The sequence below is a fragment of the Hyaena hyaena genome, unplaced genomic scaffold, assembly GCF_003009895.1.
Source record: "Hyaena hyaena isolate Hyena2069 unplaced genomic scaffold, ASM300989v1 scaffold_1540, whole genome shotgun sequence".
In the NCBI taxonomy this organism is placed as follows: domain Eukaryota; kingdom Metazoa; phylum Chordata; class Mammalia; order Carnivora; family Hyaenidae; genus Hyaena; species Hyaena hyaena.
In genome coordinates, this window is record NW_024082177.1 from 277,625 (window position 1) to 301,585 (window position 23,961).

Sequence of the window (23,961 nt, forward strand, 5' to 3'; positions counted from 1 at the left end):
CTCTTTATCAGCTGTCCTCAGAGGGTGTGGTTAAGACCAACCACACAGTCCCTCCCTCATTACTTCGCACAAACCAGCAATTTCAAGGGGAGAGAAGACTGCATTGGGCAGCCTGGGGGAGCCACTGGCTTTGATGGTAGGTAGGCTGTGAGCTTTGAGGGCCAGCTGTTTCTGTGTCGGTCTCAAGTTTTGTTTTAGCACCCAGAGTTAGCCCTCTCTACTCACAGGCCTGCCACTGCAGGAGTGGGCATCCATCTCATAGGTAGTGGTCACTTTTTGGAGAGTGCTGGGCTCAAAAGGCCACCCTTAACTGCACTCCCACCCCTCCACCCCAGCTACCTTCACAGAAGAGACTTCCGGCAGCCATGCTGGACAGGATTGCAGTCACCGAAGCCATGGTTGAGTGTGCCTCAGGTGAGCACAATGACAGAAGCAAGGGGTAGAGTGAAGAAGGTACCCACCCACCACTTCTGTTTCAATCAACCTGCCACCACTGTATAGAATTCTGGAGCATTCTGTGGGTGAGCAGCTGACTCATACTGGTGCAGCCGACCTGTCTTTCACATTTCATAGTCTGTTTCTGGCCCTGGGCCTTCTCTGTTGCTTTGGCATGAGGTACCGTGGCAAGTTCTGTGCTTGAACATGCGCAGCCTGGGAATCTGTGGGCCGTTGGTGCCTGTGGGGCTGCTTCTTGACCAGAGGGGGTTGGAAGCTGACAGTTTCCAGGTGGAGATTTTTGGGAGACATTTCATGAGGTTCTCCAGAAGGTCCCAGTGGGATTGAGTACCAGTTGCCTGCAGCAAAAGCCAACGTAGTAAAGAACCCTTGTACGGCTTTTCTTTCTTTTCTGTCTCAATACTCCTGTCCTACACCACTGGACTACATTCCCAATAAACTAGGTTTTTTGTTTCCAGCTTTGCTTTCTGGAGAATCCAGGAGGGATACCATTTCTTTTCTTTTTCTCTTTTTAAGTTTATTTATTTATCTGGGAGAGGGGAGAGCAAGCAGAGGAGGAGCAGAGAGAGAGAATTCCAAGCAGGCTCAGCACTGCCAGTGCAGTGATATGGTAGAGATGCAATAGTTTTCTATTTAAATTTGTAGAAGTAGAAAGGTGAGTCAATTTGGAGGGGAAAAAAATGACAGTAGATATGATACATGAATATGGTAAACCGTGTGAATATGGTATAGAAATGTGTGAAATATTGACTTCAGGCTATTAGAAAGTAAATTTTTCTGGTAAAAATCACAGTTTAAGCTGCCATTTTTCCTAATATTTTTCAGTGTTAAGGAAGGCACGGAGATCCCTTCAGACTAAAAGCTGATATAAAAGGATGACACCTTCTGGGTGTCCACAGTGTGGGGAGGAGTGACAATCATCGTGAGGGAAGAGAAGGAAAGAATAAAGGCTCTTCCACTTCATGACTGTGCTCAGGCTCTGCCTAGGCTTGTGGTGTGGCAGATACAGGACTTCACTGGGGGGAATAAGTCCCAAGGCTCAGCTAATGCATTAGCCTCAGAAAATTGCTGATTGTATTGGAGACAAATCTTATGCACAAGACTGGGTAGCAGCCAATACAATGTAATCTGATAGGTCCATTTCTATAGTATCCCTCCTGGTAGCATCCAGAGTGCTAGTGCTTCCCTGCCAGGAGATGAAGCTGTTTGGGCAAAGGAAGTGTCTTCAAACCGAGATACCTCTACCCCCAAGGGCACCTGCAGATTTTCAAAGGGTATGCAGGCACTGGTAATTTTAAGAGAATCCATTTCGAGGTCTTCAGTTTAAGGACTCTTGTAAAACTTATCTGCAGTAGAAGGACCTTGTCTTTCTCCCTATTAGAGAAGAAAAGACCACCTCTGACTCAATGTTAATATTACTATGATACAGTGTTCTGGAAAGTGAAAAAACTTCAGGGTGCCAAATAAAGAAACATTTTGAAATGCTGGTGTTTTAATCAATTTTGCCTTACTAAATCAAGACAATATAAGTCCAAGGGGGGAGGGTGTCTCATGTTGCTCCCATCTTGGCCATGTTTCTGTAGAGGTAGAAACGTGGCAGTAGAAACAGATGTATTGTAGAGTTGGCATGGCAGGAGAGGCAGCAGCTTCTATTTAATAAATATTACCTCCTCTACTTCCTGTCTATTGGCAAAGACACCATCTCTCCCAAGGCAGCCAGAAAGAGCAAAGAGAGTGTGGGTAAGAGGCACTTTGCTTCTTCCCAGTAACAAGTTTGTGCCAGGGTTCAGTGGCTGACTTAGAATATTCAAGCTCCATAAAGCATGCCAGGCAAGACTATACATGACAGGGGCCCACTGCATTTTCATCTTCTCTGCTAAAAACAAAAACGAACCTTCGTGAGCATTTTCATTCATCCGTGTCTTGGTCTGAGTCTCAGCTGCATATTTCTTTTTTTTTTTTTAATGTTTTATTTATTTCTGAGAGAGAGAGAGAGAGACAGCGTGAGCAGGGGAGGGTCAGAGAGAGAGGGAGACACAGAATTGGAAACAGGCTCCAGGCTTTGAGCTGGCTGTCAGCACAGAGCCTGATGTGGGGCTTGAACCCACGAACCATGATATCATGACCTGAGCTGAAGTCAGACACTTAACTAACTCAGCTTCCCACATGCCCCGACAGCTGCATATTTTGAATAATGATGAGGAAGGATGTTAACAACTTCCACTTGATGGTTACAGTGACCTTCAGCCTCTCGGTGGAGAGGCTGATATGCTCCTCTGGCTCCTTTCCCTGCTTCATTCAAAGTTGTTTATAACCTACACCCAGCATGGGATGGCAGGGTCTAGGCTTTAAGACCATGATGCTCCCAAGTGGTGCCATAGTCTGCTAACGTTGATAGAAACATTATCAGTAGAAACATTATCAGTGTAAGAGTGACCATCTCTTCCTCTCTGAATGTTGTCATACTCTTTCTGGTGCTCTGAAATGGAAGTCACTGGAAATTCTTAAAATGAAAAGAACAGTGGACATTCAGAGTTAACCCTTGTTCAAATTAAGGGCTCTATCCCCATTGCCCACTGCCCTTCTTCTGCCTGCGTTTGGCACTACATTCTCTCTGCCCAAAAACCTTGACTGTTCCTTAACTTTCTAGGTGCCCTTCCCTGTCTCTCTGCCTATCCAAACATCTTCCTTCCTGAAAGGACCAGACCAAATGCCATTTCCTCACAAACTTCTCATTGATTCTTCTAATCCCCATCTGCTCTTTCTTTTCTCTTTGCTTCTAATGTATGTACCACTCCTTTGGCATGTCAAGCCAATTCCCCTCAAATTTATTAAGTTTGTACTGTGAACCTGGAACTGCTTCAAACAATGGAGATGCAAAGAGGAACAGAATGGGAGAAATAAGAACAAGGTAGAGAGACCCTAAGCAAAAGAATCAAGCGATAGCAGAGAAAAGGACCAGAGCAATCAGCTGAATAGGGACTTGCAGAATAGGAGTCCCACACCTCCTCCAAAGCAGTAGTTCACTTCTGTAAGTCACGATTTCTCACCCTTGGACTGGGGGATCCATCCACCAGTAGATTTTGAAACTTTCTTTGGTTCACTTCTTACTAGATGGCTGTTAGCCTCTCTGCCTCTCCCAATCCTGTTGGGATTTCCCTCCCACAGAGACAGAAGCTCAATGGCCGGCTGAATTCCCATGACCCCCTCCTAAGGTTTGCAGTGGGCCACTGTTTCTCCTAATAGACTCACTGCTCACTGGGCTGCCTCTCAGAGAGTAAAAATACAGCCTCCAGGAAATGGAAAGTAGCCACTCCTGTGGTGAAGCCTGGGGTAGAGAATCTAAAGAGTGAAACCAATGACTTCACAATGGCAGCCGGTTTAGGCAGGTTTCCTAGTGGTGTCAGGCCACTAGAGAGTCCCTCAACCTGCCCCTGTGGCCACCAGAGAAATCAGTCCAAAGCTGAAGGGATTTAGTCTGAGAGCACTGTTAAAGCTCGTCACTCCAGGTGCCTCGGTGGCTCAGTTAGTTAAGTGTCTGGGTGACTCAGTCAGATAAGCGTCCAACTTCGGCTCAGGTCATAATCTCACGGTTTATGGGTTTGAGCCCCGTATGGGCTCTGTGCAGAAAGTTCAGAGCCTGGAGCCTGCTTCAGATTCTGTGTCTCCCTCTCTCTGCCCCTCCTCTGCTTGCTCTCTCCCCCCCCTCTTTCTTTTTTTTCTCTCTCTCTCAAAAATGAATAAGCATTAAAAAATGTTAAAAAGCTCTTCATCAAATCATGCCTTTATGGTGGGTACTTGCTTTTCTGCAGAGGCTTCAAATCCTCAAATTTATTCTCATATTCAAATAGCAGCTAAATGTCTATGCAAGGTGTGCTTTAAATGGTGCGGTTTCTGGGAAGACCTGCTGAGAGATAAATTCCCCTTTCTAATCAAGCCATGCAATTTCTCTTTAATTTTATGAATAGAATTCAACTACTACTCCCCATCTGCCTTTTTGAAATCTGGTGACCATGACATTTTGTTTCGACCTTTTGGTTTTCCCCTTCTGTTTATATTACATTGTAAATAAGAAACAAATGGCAACCGTTACTTCACTTTTCAGAAAAATATTCAAGGAAGAAAGAGGAGACTGGGGAGGAAGGGAAGGAGAGGAGGAGAAGGAAGAGGAAGGAGGAGGAAAGTAGAGGGTAATTACTCCATTTTAGGGGTACATAAGTAGCTTAGAGGATTTAAACTGTAAATAACACACTACTGTTAAATCTTTAATTCACATGACCTTGAATTCATTGAGGCTTACTTTCAAAGCACCAAGATCATTTCTAGTTTCTCTTTCTCTTCCTTGGTGGTTGGCTCCTTTCTATGTTTCTCAGGAGATAAGGAAAGGAAAATGAAATAGAAAACTGAAAAGAGTGACTTTTGTAAATTTGTTAACATCTCTGGTGGACAGTGTGGGTAGGGGAGGGTCAGCCAACGGCTGTGGTAGCTCTTAATTCCCCCGAATCCCAGAACACAGACTGGCCAGGATCCCAAGGCAGGTCCCTACCCTCAGGGACAGAAGCCTCAACTTTCCTGGACACCATATTTGTCTCTTCTTTTCTCAGAGGATCACACAAGAACATGCTGCAAACTCCTTTGAAGGGAGCGCTTTTCAGTTTTGTTAGAAAAAAAAACCTTTCCTGAACACAACCAAACTGTCTCCTGCTTTAAATTTGAGATGACTTTCTCTCATTCAGTCATCCACAGAAGTGGGGAGCATTTATGTCCATTACAAGCCCAAAACAAACAGAAACACTTCAGGGAAATAGAACATCATCACCAAGCTCCTCCACACCACTCAGCTGTGTGAAAAAATCTCGGCTCTCCATTACTCTTGTCTATGAGTTACCCAGGTTAGCATCCTTTCTATTATTGTCTAACTTTTCTCTAGATCTGTTTTCTACATGTAGTAAACTGGGCTCATTTAGAAAGAATCCACATATGGGGTGCCTGGGTGGCTCAGTTGGTTAAGCATCCGACTTTGGCTCAGGTCATGATGTCACGGTTCGTGGGTTGGAGCCCTGCGTCGGGCTCTGTGCTGACTGCCAGCTCAGAGCCTGGTGCCTGTTTCGGATTCTGTATCTCCCTCTCTCTCTGACCCTCCCCTGCTCATGCTGTCTCTCTCTCTCTCTCTCTCTCTCTCACAGAAATAAATAAAACATTAAAAAAAAAAGAAAGAAAGAATCCACATATATAATTCCTGGCCATGATATATCATATTTCCACTCATTATTGCCACAATTTCCACAAATTTCTAAAAATATTTTATTGCATAGCTGGGAAGAAAATGCCAACCTAAACTTGAATCTTTGCTATTACTACTTCTCCTTTTTGGCTTCTCTCGCGTGCTAGCTTTTTGGGTTATCGTTGGGCTCTGACAATTTTAGTTTGTCTTCCTTTTTTTTTTTTACTAGGCAAATAACTTTATTAATCTTGTTTCAAACTTATTCCCAGGCTTCTTCAGCTTAATTAGCTGCAAAGAATGAATTGTGTATAAGCAAAAACTGAAAAGAGCTGCAGTGTCCAAGGGGCTTGGCTTAAAAATATTAGAGATCTAGATTTTATCAGATCCATGAACAAAATTTTTAAAAAGCAGTCATAATATAAAATAACAGCTCCCAGTAACTTCTTCAAGTTTTATCTTCTTCAGAAGTTGATTCAATTCAGTTTGCTTCATTTTTGGAAGCTTCATCAAAATTTTCCACAAGACCTGGAACTTCATCATCATCATCCTCTCTGGTAGCAAGTAGTGCCTTTCCATCCACGGATGTTTGGGCAGAGCTTCAGCCAGCCTTCTTAAACTAGTCAGACTGTCTGCACCAAGCTGGTTTAAGATACTGGGTAGCATTTCTGTCAGCTGCTTTGTCTCAGCATGGCCTGTAATGGTGAAAGTGTTCGCCGCCAGGGATGCCTGGACATTAGGGTTGTTAAAGTGGATAACTGTTCCTTGGTTTGTGAACATATTTACTTCCTCAATACCAGAGATCTTGTTTACCCTTAACTTCTTTAAGGAGAACTGAAGTTTTTTTTATCATCTACTGTAGCTGTTTTATGAACCACCTTCTTCTTTCAGCGAGCAGTTCCTTTCCCACCAACGTGCACTTGAGCTTGCAGTTTGGCGAGTTTCGAGTTTCTCCTGGTTCACGATAGTCTCTTTCATCTTGTTGGAGCTTAAATGGGACCGCGCGGGGGACTAGGATTGGCACTCAGGGGGTCTCGGGTGGACCAGCTGAAACTAGACGCACACACGTGGAGATGCAAGATGGCAGCTCATTTTAGTTTGTCTTCCTAATTATGCTTCAAAAATCAGCCCAGGTGTTATTTTCTCTGGACTCCTCTGAACACTCTGAGATGGAAATGTCTCTCTTATATCTGCTGACCTTGTATCTTGAACATCCCCTCTTTGTCACAGTCCTCATGGCCTAATGTCATTATACTGACCATGTCTCCTCTAGTAGCATGATTTTTGCCTTACCTTTGTAACTTCAGGGAGCACCTGGTAGAGTGCTCTATAAGTAAGTGTTCTCCAAAGACCCAGAACCAATATGTATGGTTCTGGAGAACATTATGGAGAGAAAGATTTATTCCAAGGAAGTGACCCACATGATTGTGGAGTTGAACTGATTGCAAGTTCAAATCCCTAGGGACTCAGGAAAGAGCAGATGCTGCAGCTTGAGTCTATTGACACAAGATGAATAAACCTTTTAGAATTTCTAAAAAAGAAAAAGGAAGAGAGGTTTTAATTACTAAAAAAAATTTTTAACGTTTATTTATTATTGTCAGACAGAGAGAGACAAAGCATGAGCATGGGAGGGGCAGAGAGAAAGAGAGATACAGAACCCGAAGCAGGCTCCAGACTCTGAGCTGTCAGCACAGAGAGCCCGATGCGGGGCTCCAACTCACGAATAGCAAGATCATGACCTGAGCTGAAATCAGACGCTTAACTGACTGAGCCACCCAGGCACCCCAGGAAGAGAGTTTTATTCAAGTTCATGTTAGGACAGCTGCCTGAGATACACAATCTTCACAAAGAAGAGAGTGCTCTAGTAAGGGAACATTTGGTGTAGGGTTATATACAGTTACTCACATAAAAAGTTACAAATAATTAGATGAAGAACATTTCAGTAAGTTGCAGACCTTATCTTAATTTTCTAGTATATGCAGGGGGCTATCTGACTTTAATCGTATGGGAACAAGGGAAATTTCTTACTTTTTCTTATCTTTTGTGTTCAGAATGCACCTCTTTGGTTATTTTCTTCAATGAAGCAGATGTACAATGTGTACCCTGGACAGAAATAGAGCCCATGCTTTGAGGTTTTGCTGAATCAATTTGAGTTGGTAAATGTTAAAGTATAGCTTCCTTGGGAGCAGGGCCCACAAACTCTAAAAGTTGAAAACTTCCTTTATCAAGTCAGAAGACAGTTTGCTGTCAGACTTCCCACTTCCTTGCTACAGGTCAGTCTTTTTTCTAGTAAGGGTTCCATACTGAACTGGTCAGCCCCGCTTCTGTCATGGAGTATCATTGGCTTTACTCAGTATCTACTGATTTCAATGCTCATCTCTTCTTAAAAAAAAAAAAATAAAAAAAATAAAAATAAAAAAACCTTCACAGAAACATCTAGAAAAATGTCTGACTGAACATCTGGGGTATTACTGCCTAGCCCAAGTGAATATGCTCACCAAGTCTTCTGAATTGCATGGATATATGGACAGCTGCTTTGGACTTCTGTCTCCCATACTAGCTTTTCTCTGTTTTCTTCTAAAAAGCCTTTACTTCACCCCCCTCTCCCCTAACTTTAATGCATTTTAACAAATGTATATTGAAATCCTATTCTGTGGTATGTTTACCTTTGAATCTTTTAGTTATTTTGTTCTTCAAGGGTTCAAGGGGCCCTGCCTATTAACCATTTCCTGTTAGTGCTCTCTCTCTCTCTCTCTCTTTTTTTTTAGCTCTCATACTTTAACTAGGCGTGGTATTACACAATTAAGACATGAAGTGGCAACCACTTGTTTAATACTCTGTTTTTCAGTTATCTGTGTTTCTGTTTTCCTTCAAATGAACCAGCTTTGACCATATTGCGGTTGGAGAGCAACTGAATTTCAGGGCCTCATTTTCTTTGTATCAATATGAAAAGGAGTTTATGCTAGAGGCTTTACCTTATCTGAGCATTTGGAATCAATTATGCTAAAAATACTATCACTAATGACAGAAATGCTTACAATGTAAAGTCTAGTTGTTAAAAATAGGATAAAAATTGTATATACAAAAGGATCCAAATTTTTTCAAAAACATGTGCAAAAAATAGATTTCAAGTATATATAGTATGAGTGATGAAATGTGAGTGGTTCTGTTTTTCCTGTGTTTTCCAAAATTTCTTTACACACAGAGTATGTAAAAATTCTAATTGTGAAAGATTAAGTTTCCCCTTACCCTTCTCCTGGAAAACTCTCCCATTATCCTCTTGAGAGGTAATCATAATCATTATTAACAATTCAATGTGTATCCTTTCAGTCATTTTACACACACACACACACACAGCTTTTTTTTTTACATAAGACCATATATATTTTTCATTCCCAAATTTGATATTTTTACTTAACAAAATTTCTCTAAACTCTTTCCATGTGAGCTTGATTATTTACCTGAAGTCTGATTTGAATGTCTGCCTCATGGTTTCGAACAGTTCCATAATTATGCCATGATTTAGGAGAAGGAAACACAAACTTACTTCCCTGTAAACAGATATTGAGGTTATTTCCACCTTTCAGCTATTTGAAACAATTGTGCAAAGAACATTCAGGAACATTTATCTTCATGAACATGTGTGAGTTCTTCTTTTGGAGAGATTTTTAGAAGCTTTCCCAACATTTCTGCTGAAAGCATGCATTACTTTTATCATTTAAAAAATGTAAACATTGTATTAAAAAACATTTTAAAAAATCATGAGTCAGGAGACTAAAATGAGGTCACATGGCTGGGTTCACCCCACGAAAGAGCATCCTGTGTCAGGGCCTAGCTTATACCTGGGACACAGTAGGTCTTTAATGTCTGCAGAATACATAAACATCACTCCTGGACATTGTTAATAACTCTTTAAGAAAGGTACCATTATTTCAACCTTACAGATGAAACATCTCAGAGGTTAGGTCTGAGTCCCTCAAGTTTTGTTTCTCAGCGAAAGCCTCAAAATGGCAAATAATACTGAATTGGTGACTAATGAAAATAGTTGTAATATGTCTTCCTCAGTAAAACTGGGGATGGGGAGCTAAATCTTCAACGTCTCTGTCTTTCCAGTATCTACACTCATGCTTAGCACCAGTAAAATGCGAGATAAATATTAGTTCTTGGCAGATTAGCATTCACTCTTTCCTTTACGAACAAACTATTTTTGTATAAGTATCCATCTCTCAGGGAAGATGTTTTACCCTTGATCAATGGAAACTCCTAATCTAACAGTGATTGGTTTAGTCTTGGAGGGGAGCACAGGAGGAAACTTTCCTAACAGTTTCTTCATCCTTGAAAGAAGAGATACTGTCTTTTCCCATTGGACATGGTCTGTAATTGTAATCAGACTTTATACCTGTCAGAGATGTCAGCCTATATATATATATATATATTTGTAAGATATATATATATATTTGTAAGATATATATATACTTGTAAGATAATCTAGATGTCTAGACACTTGTTATGTAAGACAATTAGTGTCTTTATTATTTAAGCCTGGGGAGTATAGGGAGTGGGGGGGGTGCATGGAGGAGTGTAATGGTTATTTGCAGTTATTTGGAGCTAACTGACAGCTTGTTCTTTTGGTTTGCCTGACCATGTCCCTGATGTCCCAGAAACATTTTCCAATTTTTGACAAAGAAGAAAAACTGTCAGTAGGTGTTGTCAACCTTAAAAATAAAATAGCCAGTTTTTTTAACCAGCAAAATGAGTTTATGCAGGAATAGAGGAACTGCAATTCGGGACATGCAAACTTTGATAAAACATAGTTAAGATCCAGAGAACAAATGAAAGGGGCTTGCTTTTACAGAGGAATGAAAAAGTTGGGAGGGGTGGTTTTGAATGAAAATTTATTGGAGGAGAGCCAGAGTTCAGGGTTGTGGCTACTTCTCAGTGGTTTAGATGTAGCAGTTTCTCATTGGCTGGGTTGTTGCTGGGCAAAGAGAAAAATCTTCATTCCTCTAGTTGAGGTAGTAAAGTAAGCTGTATATAAAATAAGCTGTAATGCAACGCATATGCATGAAAGCTTCTCTCTTCAGGGCAGCCTGACTCTATTTTGAATGAGGCTTTCTTTTATTCATCTCCAGATTTCCCCCCTTTGCTCAAGATATTTCCTCCAAAGCATCACTGATCAAGAGTCAGTTTTTCTGCATTTAGTGATTTTGTCCCTTGATACCAGGAAGGACCTTTCCTGGTTGTCATGTCCCATGCCAGAGGGAAAGTGCACAGGTTAGACAACATTTAGGTCACATTTGAATAACAAGGAAGGGTAGGAGGGAGAACTCTCAGGCATTTCCCATCTAAAGTTTATATCTTACCAGGGTCATAAATAACCATTGGAGATCATCTTGAAGTGTTGAGTTAGCATCACCCTATTGGGCATGTTGCTTCTACAAAGGTTTGACAAGTAATGGGTACAAAGCTTAAAAATAATTATACAAAACAGATTTAAAAGTAATGCGACAAATCCAGTTTGTGAGATGGTTTTAAACCAGGAACCCCAACCTAAAGGTAACCAGAAGCCTAAGGACCATGGATCATTACATGAAATTTATTGTAGCCAAAGTGCTTATTCCCTAATTTTAGGCAGTTGGGCACATACTTCCCCAGAAGAATTTATCCATATGCAACAGATTGTCTATTCAAACCCCTCCTGGTTCAGCACAGAGAGATCGAGGGCTATTCAATTATCCAAAACTACTTTAGGCAGCAAGCCACGTGACTGTGTTTGAGCTCCTATTGTCTTGGCTGTGGTTGGTTAACTATCCCAATATTAAGGACTGATTTCTGATCATGTGTTCATTGGTACTTACTCTGGCCCAAGGGAGAAAGTCTCTCCCTACAGCAAACACAGAGTTCTGAATGCCTCCTGGGCATCTTCCATTTAAGACAGCCATGGAGGCTTAGTGGAGTGGACCAGTGGTAGGCTTCTGGTTTGTTATGAAGAGAAAATAGAACAGTAAATACAGGAAGAACACGTTGCCCTTTCATCCTCCAGCCATCACAACAGTGAGCTGCCCAAATATAGGGCCACTGCCAAAACCTGCTCATATAGAGGAGTAGCCAAGTGGTGTACATAGGGCTCCCTCATAAGCATTAGCATTTACGGACTCTCGTTGGTAATGGAGGCATTAGCTATTCAGCCAAAACTCAAACACTGTTATTATTACATATTGAAAGACCACCCTAATACAGGGGTTTGATAGCAAGCCTACAAGTAGTCTGGTTTATGCTGAATGCTCTGAAGTATCTTTTATATATTTTTTAATGGATCTCAGTCTCCCACCTCAGGGTTGGGTTAAATTGAGGCAAGGAATGGGGGTATATAGAGTTAGTAGTCTAACTTTATAAAGGGGACTGGTGGAACAATTGGGCATACAGTGGCATCTGGGATTTCAGCAAAATTCATTATAGGTTGAACTAAGGAGTCAATGCTGTAATGGACAGATTTGAGTTTTCTGATGGCAAATCTAACAATTGGAGCAGTTTCCCCCTTTTACATGGGATTAGGAAATGCAAAGAATGAAAGAAAGAATGAAGAAAGAGAGAATGAGCAAGGGAAAGAAGGTTTTAGGCCTGATCTGGTTATTTTAGGAAAGCTGTCTCCTTCAGCTGCCATCTGCTTCAACTCTGGGAAATCTTTACTTTCAGGTCACAAGTTGATGTGTAGGCCCGGTTGGGGTTTGGTGCATTCTTTGGATGTGACACACGGATCCAAGATATTATTCCCTGAAGTTTGGCAGCACTGAGGTTGGTTAACAGCCCCCTGCTAGGGGTCCTTGCAGCGAAGTTGAAGAGAGTCTAGCCTGTCTTTTCCAAGAGACAAAACCTTTGGGTTATAAGGAGTGATGCCTGAGGTGTTCATCTCTTGGAAGTGTACTATGGAAAGACTGTCCTACTATAGCTCGGTTATTTTCAAAAGAAGCAATTAGGTCTTTACACTATTGAAGTATATCTTCCTTTAATCAGCTGTATATCAAGGGAAACAGGAGCCAGGTGCATAGGGTGCCTTGAGACTATCTCAAAGGGTGCAAGTGTATGGGTTCCAGAAGCTGTGGACCTGAGTCTTAGAAGGACTGAAGGCATTGCTTTTGGCCACAGGGTATTTGAAGAGTCTCTATAAATTTTGCCAACTGAGTCTTAATGATGCTATTAGTACATTTAACTAGACATGAGGATTGAGGGTGGGAAGCACCAAGTGTTATACAAGTGTCCAAGTAGCACAGACCATCTAATGCACTTGAACAATGAAGTGAGTTACCGAGCCACTGTGACGTTTGGGGTGGGGGTCCCTAGGTAGTGATAATCTTTTCTAATAGGATTTTAGCCACAGAAGAGGCAGTAACCTTCCTAAAAGGAAGAGCTTTGGTACAGTAAGAAAACATACAAACCATGACTAAAACATAATTTTATCCCTGAGGTGGAAAAAGCTGAATGAAATCCACTTGCCAAACCTCGAATGGTCCACTGGGGAATTTAAAGTGTCCAGCAGCAGATGTATTTTGTATTTCTCTAGGTTGTATTTGGGGCAGGTGGAGCAAGCAAAATAGGCACTTTTTCCAGCTACATTGGTATTTCCCCACTAGGATGGGTTCATAAAATTTTTATCAGTGGACCAATGATTCAATGCATGTACAGTAGTCAGTAATGGGGATTTTAAGGCCTCTGGTATGACTGGATTTCTATTGGGCCAAACCAAAGTTCTCTTTTTATTGAACCAATAGTTTAATTGGATTTCTAATTTTGTTTTCCCTTTTCTGGGGCCAATTGCTGAGCATCTCTAGCCAATTTTTCTAGATTATCATTGGGGGGAACATCCTTTTGGACCATGACTGACACCTGATTCTCTTGAGAGCAGTGTTCTGTTTTTATTTATTTTATGTTAATTTATTTTTGAGAGAGAGAGCGAGTGTGAGTGGGGGAGGGTCAGAGAGAGAGGGAGACAGAGGATCTGAAGCTGGCTTTGTGCTGACAGCAGCGCACCTGATGTGGGGCTTGAGCTCACAAACTGCGGGATCATGACCTGAGCTGAAGTCAGACGCTTAACCAGCTGAGTCACCCAGAAGCCTCTAGAGCACCGTCCTTGGTGGAAACATCTCCTGAAAACACTACTACACTACATGTTAACTAACTTAGATTTAAATAAAAACTGTTTTTAAAAAAGGAAGAAGAAGTTTCGGTAAAACCCTGGGTCATTACTGTCCAGGTGTATTGTTGTCCTTCCCAAAGAAAGGCAGAGATATTATTACCTGGCCTTATGTGCTGGGATGCTAAAGAAGGCACTACATAAATCAACTACAGTAAAAAAAACAAAAAACAAACAAACAAAAAACAACACCTTCAGCAGGGATGGAGCTAATACAGTATGGGGATTGGGAACAGGGTGGTGATGGATAGCAACACTATTTATGGCTCAGAGATCCTGGACAAACCTCCATCTGCAGCCATTCAGTAGCATGAATGAGTCGGGAGTCTATCCAAGTGATGGCAAAGTCCACTGGCACCATAAAGTAAAAGGAAACTAATGGCTAAGAGAAACCCCAGTTATTACTTAGATTCAAGTCAAAGAAACACTTTTCCATTGATTCTTACAGAAAGAGCACTCTGTACCATGAAAACTATTTAGGAACAGACATCTTAAACTGAAACACTTAGAGGAGTTTAACAGGAATGCGTATTAAAAATGTTCCTCACTAGGAAAACTTCTCTGACTACATCCTCAGAAGTTGAGTGAGTTGATTTTTGTAAATGATCAAAAAGTCACTTTGGCTAATGGTGGAGGTGGAGGTGGAGGTGGAGGTTTGACTGCAAAAGGGCACAAGGGGACTCTCTGGAGTAATGAAAATATTCTGTATCTTGATTATGGTTACCTAGATATATATATTTATTAAAACTCACTGAATAGCACACCAAATGAGTATATTTCACTACATGTAAATTGTATCTCATTTGAAAACAAAAACAAAAACTCTCAGACCAAGTCTAAGTAATTATCGCCAGATAGATAGGCATGAATTTAAAAATTTTGATATATAGAATTCTTATATATGGTGATTCAAATTCTTTTCAAAACTGACATTAATTTAGTCAACAAAAATTCGGTTAGTTTTTCTTTGCTTTTATTTACTATCAGGATGCAAAACTTTTAAACTGCTACCAAATAAATGATGAATTTAAATTAACTTAATCCTGTGGCACCTGGGTCGTTCAGTCCTTGGAGTATCTATCCGACTTTGGCTCACACTTGGGTTCATGAGTTCAAACCCCATATGTCTGCTCAGAGACTGCTTGAGCTCCTCTGCCCCCCTTCGCTATGCCCTCCCCCGCTTGCCTTTTCTCAAAAAAAAAAAAAAAATTAAAAAATTATTTTAAAAAATAAAAATAAAATTCATCCTTACAAACACCATAAGAAACAGATGCTATTTTTTTTCCTGTTTTATGTGATGGGCTCCGAACACCGACAAAAGCCTTGCTTTGCCCTCCATACCGTTTCTCCAGTATTTGGTCACACACTAGCTGGCCAGAACCCAGAAGAGCTGGTCAGAGGAAACGCCGAGGTGTCAACAAGGGGCTACAAGTGAGTTATGAACACTCAGCTTAGTGGCCGGTTCCCTGAGCCCTGACGTTCCGAAATGCCAGGCGCAGCCCAGCCCTGTCCCCAGCCCAGGAAGCCGGTGACGCAGGTGCCGTTCCGCCTTCTGCTCGGGCGCAGAAGGCCACACACAGCGCTGCGGCGAAGGCGAAGAGGCCTAGCCCATGGTGTTTTGAACCTGGGCACGGTTCCCTAACACGGCTGCGCGCCTGCGCGGCTCTGCCCCTGAGCTGCGCGCAACGCCCGAGGTGGGCCGTGAGCCACGACGCACCGGTTGCAGCCCGGCCTCTCCGCGCTCCCTGAGCTCTCGGCGCCCCGCCCCGCCTGGTCCTGCGCGAGTTTCAGTATCCGGCGATCGGGTAGGTACTCCTCGCCGTCGTCCTCCCGCGCCTCAGCGGGCGCATTCCTCCCGGCAGGCCTGCCTGCTGGGTCCTCCCCCTCGTCCTCCTCGCCAGCGTCCCCGCGGGGACCCGCAAGTCCTGCCCCGCGTTTCCCGAGCTCGCGCCTGTTTGGCGGTGAGCAGGTGCCCACCCCGCCCACCTGCCTCGGCGTTTCTCACCCCCCTCCCCACCAAAATAAATCAAATCAAATTAAATTAAATTAAATTAAATTAAATTAAATTAAATTAAATTAAATTAAATTATTGAAGACTGCTAGGAAGAAACTGCACAGACCTTAGTTTTGAAGTTTTGAATTTACTTGAATTTATAATTTGGGGCAAAGAATGTAAATGGTAGAAGAGGACTTTAAGGAGTAACTGTGTTGTGAAAGCAGGAGGCTGAGTAGTACATGTAAAGGTTAAAAAAGAATTTCCAAGGAAATTCTTACAACGCACAAAAACACACATTCGGGTGGAGCCAGAAGGAATTGCAGAAAAGAAGCTGAGAGCATACCAGGGGATATAAGTTGGTCCTCAAAAGCCAGCTAAGCTTAGTCTCTGAAGGTCTCAGTACACGAAAGGAGCCCCCACTCTCTTATTTACAGATGGGAAAATTGAGGTCCAGAGTGGGTGGTTTGTCCACAGTGATGCGCCTGATTCTTGCCAGAGCCAGGAGCCTGAACTCCATTTCCTAGGCATCATTTATAAATAATAAAATATGTAAATAACGTTTTACAAATATCCTATGTGAGTCGAGAAACTCAGCAAGATCAATCCCTTCTCTTTTTTAAAAAAATTTTTACAGTTTATTTATTGTTGAGACAGAGAGAGACAGAGCATGAAGGGTGGGGAAGAGAGAGAGGGAGACACAGAATCCGAAACAGGCTCCAGGCTCTGAGCTGCCAGCACAGAACCTGACACGGGCCTCGAACCCACGAACTGCGAGATCATGACCTGAGCCACCCAGGCGCCTCTTGTGGATACTTTTTTGATCAATCCCTTCAATCCATCTTTATCATTTACTCTTCTCCAGGTGCTTGCCATCCTGCATTCTCTGGCCCACAGCAGTGCTGCTGGAAAGGGATTCCTGGAAGCCCTTGGACTTGAACTTAACCCTAAGTAAATAGGACTTAGGTAAGTGGATGGGAGGAAGGGTGTGGTGGGAGGTTCCAGGAAAGACCTTGAGCTGAGGGGAAAGTTAGCAAACCTAACTGCAGCTAGGCATATATAAAAATGCCTGGCCTATGAGAGTAAAGTAGGTGGATAGAGTTGGAGCAGATGGTGGAGGGCTTTGAACATGACTGCTACGGGAGATAGGACACAACTAGAAATTGGAAATGCAACAACAGGGAAACCAGCACTTCACCAGGGATTAGATTCATGGAGGGAATATTAGCTGAGATCCCAAGACTGTATAAATCAAATCATTTAGCAGGAAAACATTGCTGTTGAAAGGAACGCTGTGAGGAGAAAGTATTCTAGTTGAGTAACAGAAAAATCTTTCCCCTGGTTGCGTACAAATAAAAATGGTGCTTACCATCTGCTAAATACTGTTGTAGGTGCTCTACAAAAATTAATTTATTTACTTCTCACAGTAAACCAGTGAGGTTGTCACTATTTTTGTCACCATTTTAGAGATGTGGAGGTTGAGGCACAAAAAGGTTGCCCAGGGTAAGTAGATCTGTGTTGAGGAGGAGTGGCCTGGAACCAGAAGATTTGGGTCTCTGTGCCTCCATTCACTGGTTGTGTCAGTTTACCCTCTCCGAGGTTCAGTTTTCTTATCTGTGAAATGCATACACTAATCCCTGCCTACTACTGAGGTAGAGAATATGCAGGTGCTTTGCAAACTGTGCATGGTGATGCCAATGGAAAGTACTATTATTTAATAAAGGAGGGATGCACTTCCAGGGCCAAATCCCAACTAAAAAGAGAAAATGACAAGCTTGGTTCGACTTGCAGAATTTAACAGGCTTGCCACTCACAGAGAGGCAAAAATAGAATCATAGTTAAAATCGTTGGCTGTGGCGTCAGATGGACATAAGCTGGAATCCCAGCCCTGCCACTTATTAGCTCTGTGATCTATGACAAGGCACATGATGTTTCTGATACTGTGTTATCTTGGTATTCTTCAATTTACTCATGTATAAAATGGGTCTAATACATTCTTCATAGAGCAGTTCTGAGGATTACCTGAGATGCACTTAATGCAATGCCTACATGTAGTCAGTGCTCAATACAGTGTAGAAGGGCACGCTATTTTTTCCGAATCTTCTTTTCCTCATCCTCTGTGTGTTTAATATTCCCCCAGACACAGCCTTATCATGTGTGAGGGACTGATGGAGAGGTATGTGGCTGCCATGGTGCTGAGCGCAGCTGGAGATGCCTTGGGGTACTTCAACGGAAAATGGGAGTTTCTCCGGGAAGGAGAAAAGATTCACCAGCAGCTGGCCCAGCGTGGTGGGTTGGATGCCATAGATGTGGAGAGGTGGAGAGTCAGCGATGATACAGTGATGCACCTGGCCACGGCAGAAGCTCTTGTGGAAGCCGGGAAAGTCTTGGATTTGGCTCAACTATATTCCTTACTTGCTAAGCATTACCAAGCCTGCATGGGAGACATGGATGGCCGAGCACCAGGTGAGTGCAGCCACTGGAGGTCCTGGGCAGAGTGGAGAATAAAGCAGCCCCAAGGCTCTTATTAAAAATGTTTAAATATCAAGGAGACAGTTCTGTTTAGTAGTTGTGATAAAAATAGAAACAACATAGGTGTTCTTTAATTTATTTAACTCTGGTGACACATTCACAGCCTTTTAAAATTATGCAGATAAATGTTTACTGATATGGAAAGATATATTAAGGTAAAAAAAAAAGAGAGAGAGAGAATTACAAAGCACATGTGCATCCATTGCTCCTTTTCCGAGCCTGATGCTTCTCACTCTAGAATATGCAGCTTCTTTCTGGCACTCAGGATCTCATCCTCAGGTTCTCATTGGGTCCTTTAAAGACTTGGGCTTGGGGCACCTGGGTGGCTCAGTCAGTTAGGCATCCGACTTCAGCTCAGGTCATGATCTCACACTCTGTGAGTTTGAGCTCCACATCAGGTTCTGAGCGGACAGCTCAGAACCTGGAGCCTGCTTCAGATTCTGTCTCCCTCTCTCTCTCTCTGCCCCACCTCAGCTCTCTCTCTCTCAAATAAACAAACATTAAGAAAAAATAAAGTTTTGGGCTTGAGGTTGGATGGTTTTGATGGGGCCACTAATTAGCTGGTTATGTGATTTTGAGTAAGGTTTTTAAGCTCTAAGCCTGAGCTTATTCATTCATTTTTTTTAAAATGTTAATTTATATTGAGAGAGAGAGAGAGAAAGAGAGCACGCACACATGTGCAAGCTGAGGAAGAGCAGAGAGGATCCCAAGCAGGCCCCGCACTGGCAGAGCAGAGCCCGACACGGGGCTCAGCATCACAAACCATGAGATCATGGCCTGAGCTGAAATCAAGAGTCAGACGCTTAACCACATGAGCCACCCAGGCAACCCCTTAGCTTATTCATTTAAAAAAGAGAATAATATGTTAAACCTACCTTTTTGAGTTACTGTGATGTCTCAGTAATAACTGCTAAAGATTCTAAGACTCTCTATATGAATCTGATTCTTTCATGCTAAGGGTTATATAGTAATCTTATATGCTAAGGGTTATATAGAGAGCAAGGAACAGTGTTGACTTACGGTTTGGAGTTTGAGGGCATTCATCATCATATTCTTTTGCCTTTCCCTTTCCATCAAAGAATCCTGGAGACTGATCTTGGTTCTGTCTTCCTGCCAGGGCCTGTGCTTTGGTTCCACTGACCCTCGCCTCTCCCTGCTTCTTCCCAGGAGGTGCTTCAGTGCAGAATGCCATGCGGCTGGAGCCAGATAAGGCCAATGGCTGGAGGATTCCCTTTAACAACCACGAGGGTGGCTGCGGGGCTGCCATGCGTGCCATGTGCATTGGCCTCAGGTTCCCTCACCGCAGACAACTGAACACGCTGATCCAAGTGAGCATCGAGAGTGGCAGGATGACCCACCACCACCCTACAGGCTACCTGGGAGCTCTCGTTTCTGCTCTTTTTACAGCCTATGCTGTGAACAACAAGCCTCCAAGGCAATGGGGAAAAGAAATGATGGAGGTGCTACCAGAAGCTAAAAAGTACATTATCCAATCAGGCTACTTTTTGGAGAAGAATCTTCAACACTGGTAAGTTGGTAGGTGCCTGCTTCTGCTACAAAGTGATTGAATCTGTGTGTGCACAGGCGTGCACATGTGTATCTAGAATTTTTTGATCAAAGCACCATCATGGTTCTCACCATCTATTTTTCCTGTCTGCTATGTCCAACACCCCCTACTCCAGCCTACCTGCTAAGGATTTCAAGTTCAGTGCCAGCAGTGGTTGCCACCAAGTAGCCAAGGGAAGTCCTCAATGAGTAGTACACCTATGGTGCTTCCCTGTTGTATAGGGATCCTATTTTGTATTCTAGCTTTCTGTAGTTTTTGGGGCTATCCTATACTGCTGTGAACTTTCCTGCTTATTTCCTAGAACTTGTTTATTCAGTATTGTCTGGACACACAATATTTTGAAATCTTTGGTTAGAGTGCCCAAGAGATAGGTTTTTTTTCACCAGCTAATTAATAAGGGGTAAAGCCGCAATTTCCCTTTTTCATGAGTTCACGTCACATTATCTTTCTTAATAAAAAGATCCAGAAGCTTTCTGCAGGAATCACGTATTGGTCATGATGTTCTGAAGTTCTATCTTAAAAAAAAAAACACAATAGAAGTATACAAGGAAATGATGTATTAATTAGTTTAACTATAGTAATCTTTTCACTGTGTATTGTATACTAAATCATCATGTTGTATACATTAAATATATACAAGATTTTTAAAAATTCTTTTAACATTTTTTTCATTTTTTGAGAGAGAGATAGAGTATGAGTGGGGGAGAGGTAGAGAGAGGGGGACACAGAATTCAAAGCAGTCTCCAGACTCTGTGTTGTCAGCACAGAGCCCAGTGTGGGGCTTGAACCCACGAGTGGTGAGATCATGACCTGAACCGAAGACGGACACTTAACCGACTGAGCCACCCAGGTGCCCCCACAAGATTTCTTAAGAAGATAAAGTAAAATAAATAAGTTCCACCCTTGAAAAGTGACACTTGACATTATTCTCAATTCAGGAAAAATAGACTTTTATTTCTCACCTTTAACTTGCTATGTATCTTCTTTATTTAGCAACAGCTATCAATGCCTTGTTTATATTAATCCTTGGCAAAAATTTATTGAATGAATGCCACTTAGAACTCATTTTTATTTTTAAAAAATGTTTCTTTATTTTGAGAGAGAGAGAGAGAGAGGAGAGAGAGTGGGGAGAAGGGACAGAGAGAGAGAGAATTCTGATGTGGGACTCAGTCTCACGAACTATGAGATCATGACCTGAGCCAAAATCAAGAGCTAGATGCTCAACTGACTGAGCAAGGTGCCCCTCATTTTGATCTTTTTAAACATTTTTTAAAAAAGTTTATCTATTTCTTTTGAGAGAGAGAGAGAAGGAGTGAGAGAATCCCAAGAAGGCTCAACACCATTAGTGCAGAGCCCAAGTGGAGCCTGAACTCACGGAACCATAAGATCATGACCTGAGCCAAAACCAAGAGTCAGACGCTTAACCAACTGAGCCACCCAGGCATCCCTCATATTGATTATTTAATACAATTTTGATATTAGTACAAGAAGTTTAAGTCATCTTGGAATTTTCCCTGTTCACACATCTGTCTGCTACCTTTCCTTATTGGCTTCAAATGTATTGTTTCAATTTGACTGTAGAATTTTTCCTTCTTACAGGTCCTACTTCCAAGACCAGTGGGAAAAATACCTAAAACTTAGAGGGATTTTGGATGGCAAATCAGCCCCTACCTTCCCCAAGCCCTTTGATGTGAAGGAGAGGGATCAGTTCTACACCTCCGTGAGCTACTCTGGCTGGGGTGGCAGCAGTGGACACGATGCCCCCATGATTGCCTATGATGCCATCCTGGCTGCAGGAGACTCCTGGAAGGAGCTTGCCCATCGAGCCTTTTTCCATGGTGGAGACAGTGATTCTACAGCTGCTATTGCTGGCTGCTGGTGGGGAGTTATGTATGGTTTTAAGGGAGTCAGTCCCTCCAACTATGAGAAACTAGAATATAGAAACCGGCTGGAAGAGACAGCCAGGGCTTTGTATTCTCTTGGGTCAGAGGAGGATACTGTAATTGCCCTTTAGAGAGATGTGACATCATTTCTTGTGGTTTTTCCTCTTGAGTAGTCCAGTTTATTTTCACTTTTTCCAAAGTCAAGAGTTTTAACCTTGTACTCCAGGAATTTTGAGATAACACGTCCCTTGAGCAACTGAAGCTCGTCTTTCCAAATTCATGCTGTTCCCTCTGACTCTGTCCCTCTCTGTCCTGAAGAATCTTTATCTCAGTTGATGGAAGTCAGCATCTCCCCAGGCTAGAAGTCTTATAGCCCCATATTTGAGTCTTTGTTTTCATCATCTGATCTTTCACTAAGTTTTTTTCTGTTTGTTTCAGGTGGAGTTCCCCAAAATGGACACTTAGACAAAGATTTAAGAACAATTAGTTTATTTAGGAAGTGATTCCAGAAAGCCCTGGTAGGAAAATGGGGAAGTGAGACCGGGAAGGGAGGGAAGATAGCACAAGGTGCGATACTGAGCAGGTTAGCACTCTGGGCAGTTGGGACTATTCCATCTAGGTACTCTGTAAAGCACCCCTCAGAGTTGTCCCACCTGAGGGGCAAGCAAACCTGGGGTGTTCATCCATCACCTTCCATTTGGCATTGGTTGAGGACCACTCCTAGGGATGCTAACTCCCTGGTACTTCTTGGCCCACCTCTTGTGCAAGCCTGGCACAGACGTCTTCAGGCAAAGACTCAGAGGCTCTTGCGATGACAGGCTGTACAGTGCATGGGAACAGTGAGGGTGCTATGTGGGGTCCCAGTAATAGCATCTGCCAGATGGTCTACCTCCAAAATGTCCTTCACATCTGACTCTTTTACTTTCTTGCACCAGTATTTTTCAGTGAATTTCTGCAGTCCAGGTTACTCGCATCTGGGGAGATGCTGCTCCAAGCTGTACTCTGTGCTTTGCTGGCAGTGACACTTAACATATTTCCAGTTTTGTTGTTTTCTCTTTGCTTATCTTTATCCTCCTCTAGACATAACCTAGCACAGTGCCTGGGAACACGGGAGGTACTTGATCAGTATATATTAAATGAATGTTGTTAATTACCTCCTTTCTGGTGCCTTAACCACAGTCTTGCCTTCCTTCTTGTCCTCCAGAGTTATTGTTACAAATAACAAATCAATCATGCTGAACTTCTAATCATGTTCCAATGAATACTCACCCCCTTTCTCCATTTCTTAATGCTCTTCCCTCTCCTTTTCCACCTGGTAGATTCTTACTCCTCTTTCAAGCCCCAGCTCTGGTAGAACCTTCTAGGTGAAGCTTGCTCTGATAGTTGGAGCAGTTGGCCACTTTCTCCTCATATATGCACAGCCTTCTGTCTCTAGCCCTGTCACCACACTGGTCCTGTTGAGTGGTGATTGGAGGTGTCTTCTGAGGACAATTTCAGATTCCTTGTGAGGAATTATCTTATTCTCTTTGTGGCTTCCCTGCCTGCCCTATGAGAGACATTCAATAAATATTTACTTTGGAGGTTCATCAAGTTGTGTTGATGTGAATGCTTTCAACATGTGGTTCCACATCTGTTTCAGACACATCTGTTCAGACACGTGCTACTTCACGGTTGCCCAGAGTGACCTGTGATGCACTGTGAGAGACAGAGTCTAATGCCTTAACTATGCACGTGTGCTGACCTACATGAGACAAAGCTCTTAGCCTTGTATTTGAAGCAGAACTCTAGCAAAGGCATGGAATTTATCATTTTTTTTTTTTTTATTTCTAGGAGAGAGAGAGAGAGAGAGAGAGAGAGACAGCGTGAGCAAGGGAGGGTCAGAGAAAGAGGGAGTCACAGACTCTGAAACAGGCTCCAGGCTCTGAGCTGGCAGTCAGCACAGAGCCCGATGCGGGGCTCGAACCCACGAACCGCAAGATCATGACCCAAGCGAAAGTCGGACGCTTAACCGACTAAGCCACCCAGGCGCCCCTATCATTCTTTTATACATAAAGGGAGAAGGAAATTCCAAAGTTCATTTTCTGTCTCCAAACACTCTCATATATATTTATATATTTC

At 42.7% G+C, this 23,961-nt stretch overlaps 1 protein-coding gene and 1 pseudogene across 4 annotated transcripts; one reads left to right on the forward strand and one right to left on the reverse strand.

Moving 5' to 3' along the window:
- Positions 1–81: 81 nt before the first annotated feature.
- Positions 82–23,429, forward strand: ADPRH (ADP-ribosylarginine hydrolase). Of its 4 annotated transcripts, XM_039224163.1 has the most exons (6): positions 97–136; positions 15,190–15,299; positions 16,727–16,827; positions 18,002–18,327; positions 19,561–19,921; positions 21,560–23,429. In XM_039224163.1, the coding sequence occupies exons 4-6, from the start codon at positions 18,015–18,017 to the stop codon at positions 21,972–21,974; spliced, it is 1,089 nt and encodes a 362-aa protein (XP_039080094.1). In that variant the 5' UTR covers positions 97–136; positions 15,190–15,299; positions 16,727–16,827; positions 18,002–18,014; the 3' UTR covers positions 21,975–23,429. The 4 variants fall into 4 exon arrangements, with proteins under 4 accessions (XP_039080095.1, XP_039080094.1, XP_039080093.1 ...); XM_039224164.1 differs by lacking the exon at positions 15,190–15,299 and having other exon boundaries at positions 82–136; XM_039224162.1 differs by lacking the exons at positions 97–136; positions 15,190–15,299 and adding an exon at positions 15,476–15,673.
- On the reverse strand, positions 6,159–6,655 carry LOC120225970 (annotated as a pseudogene).
- Positions 23,430–23,961: the final 532 nt, after the last annotated feature.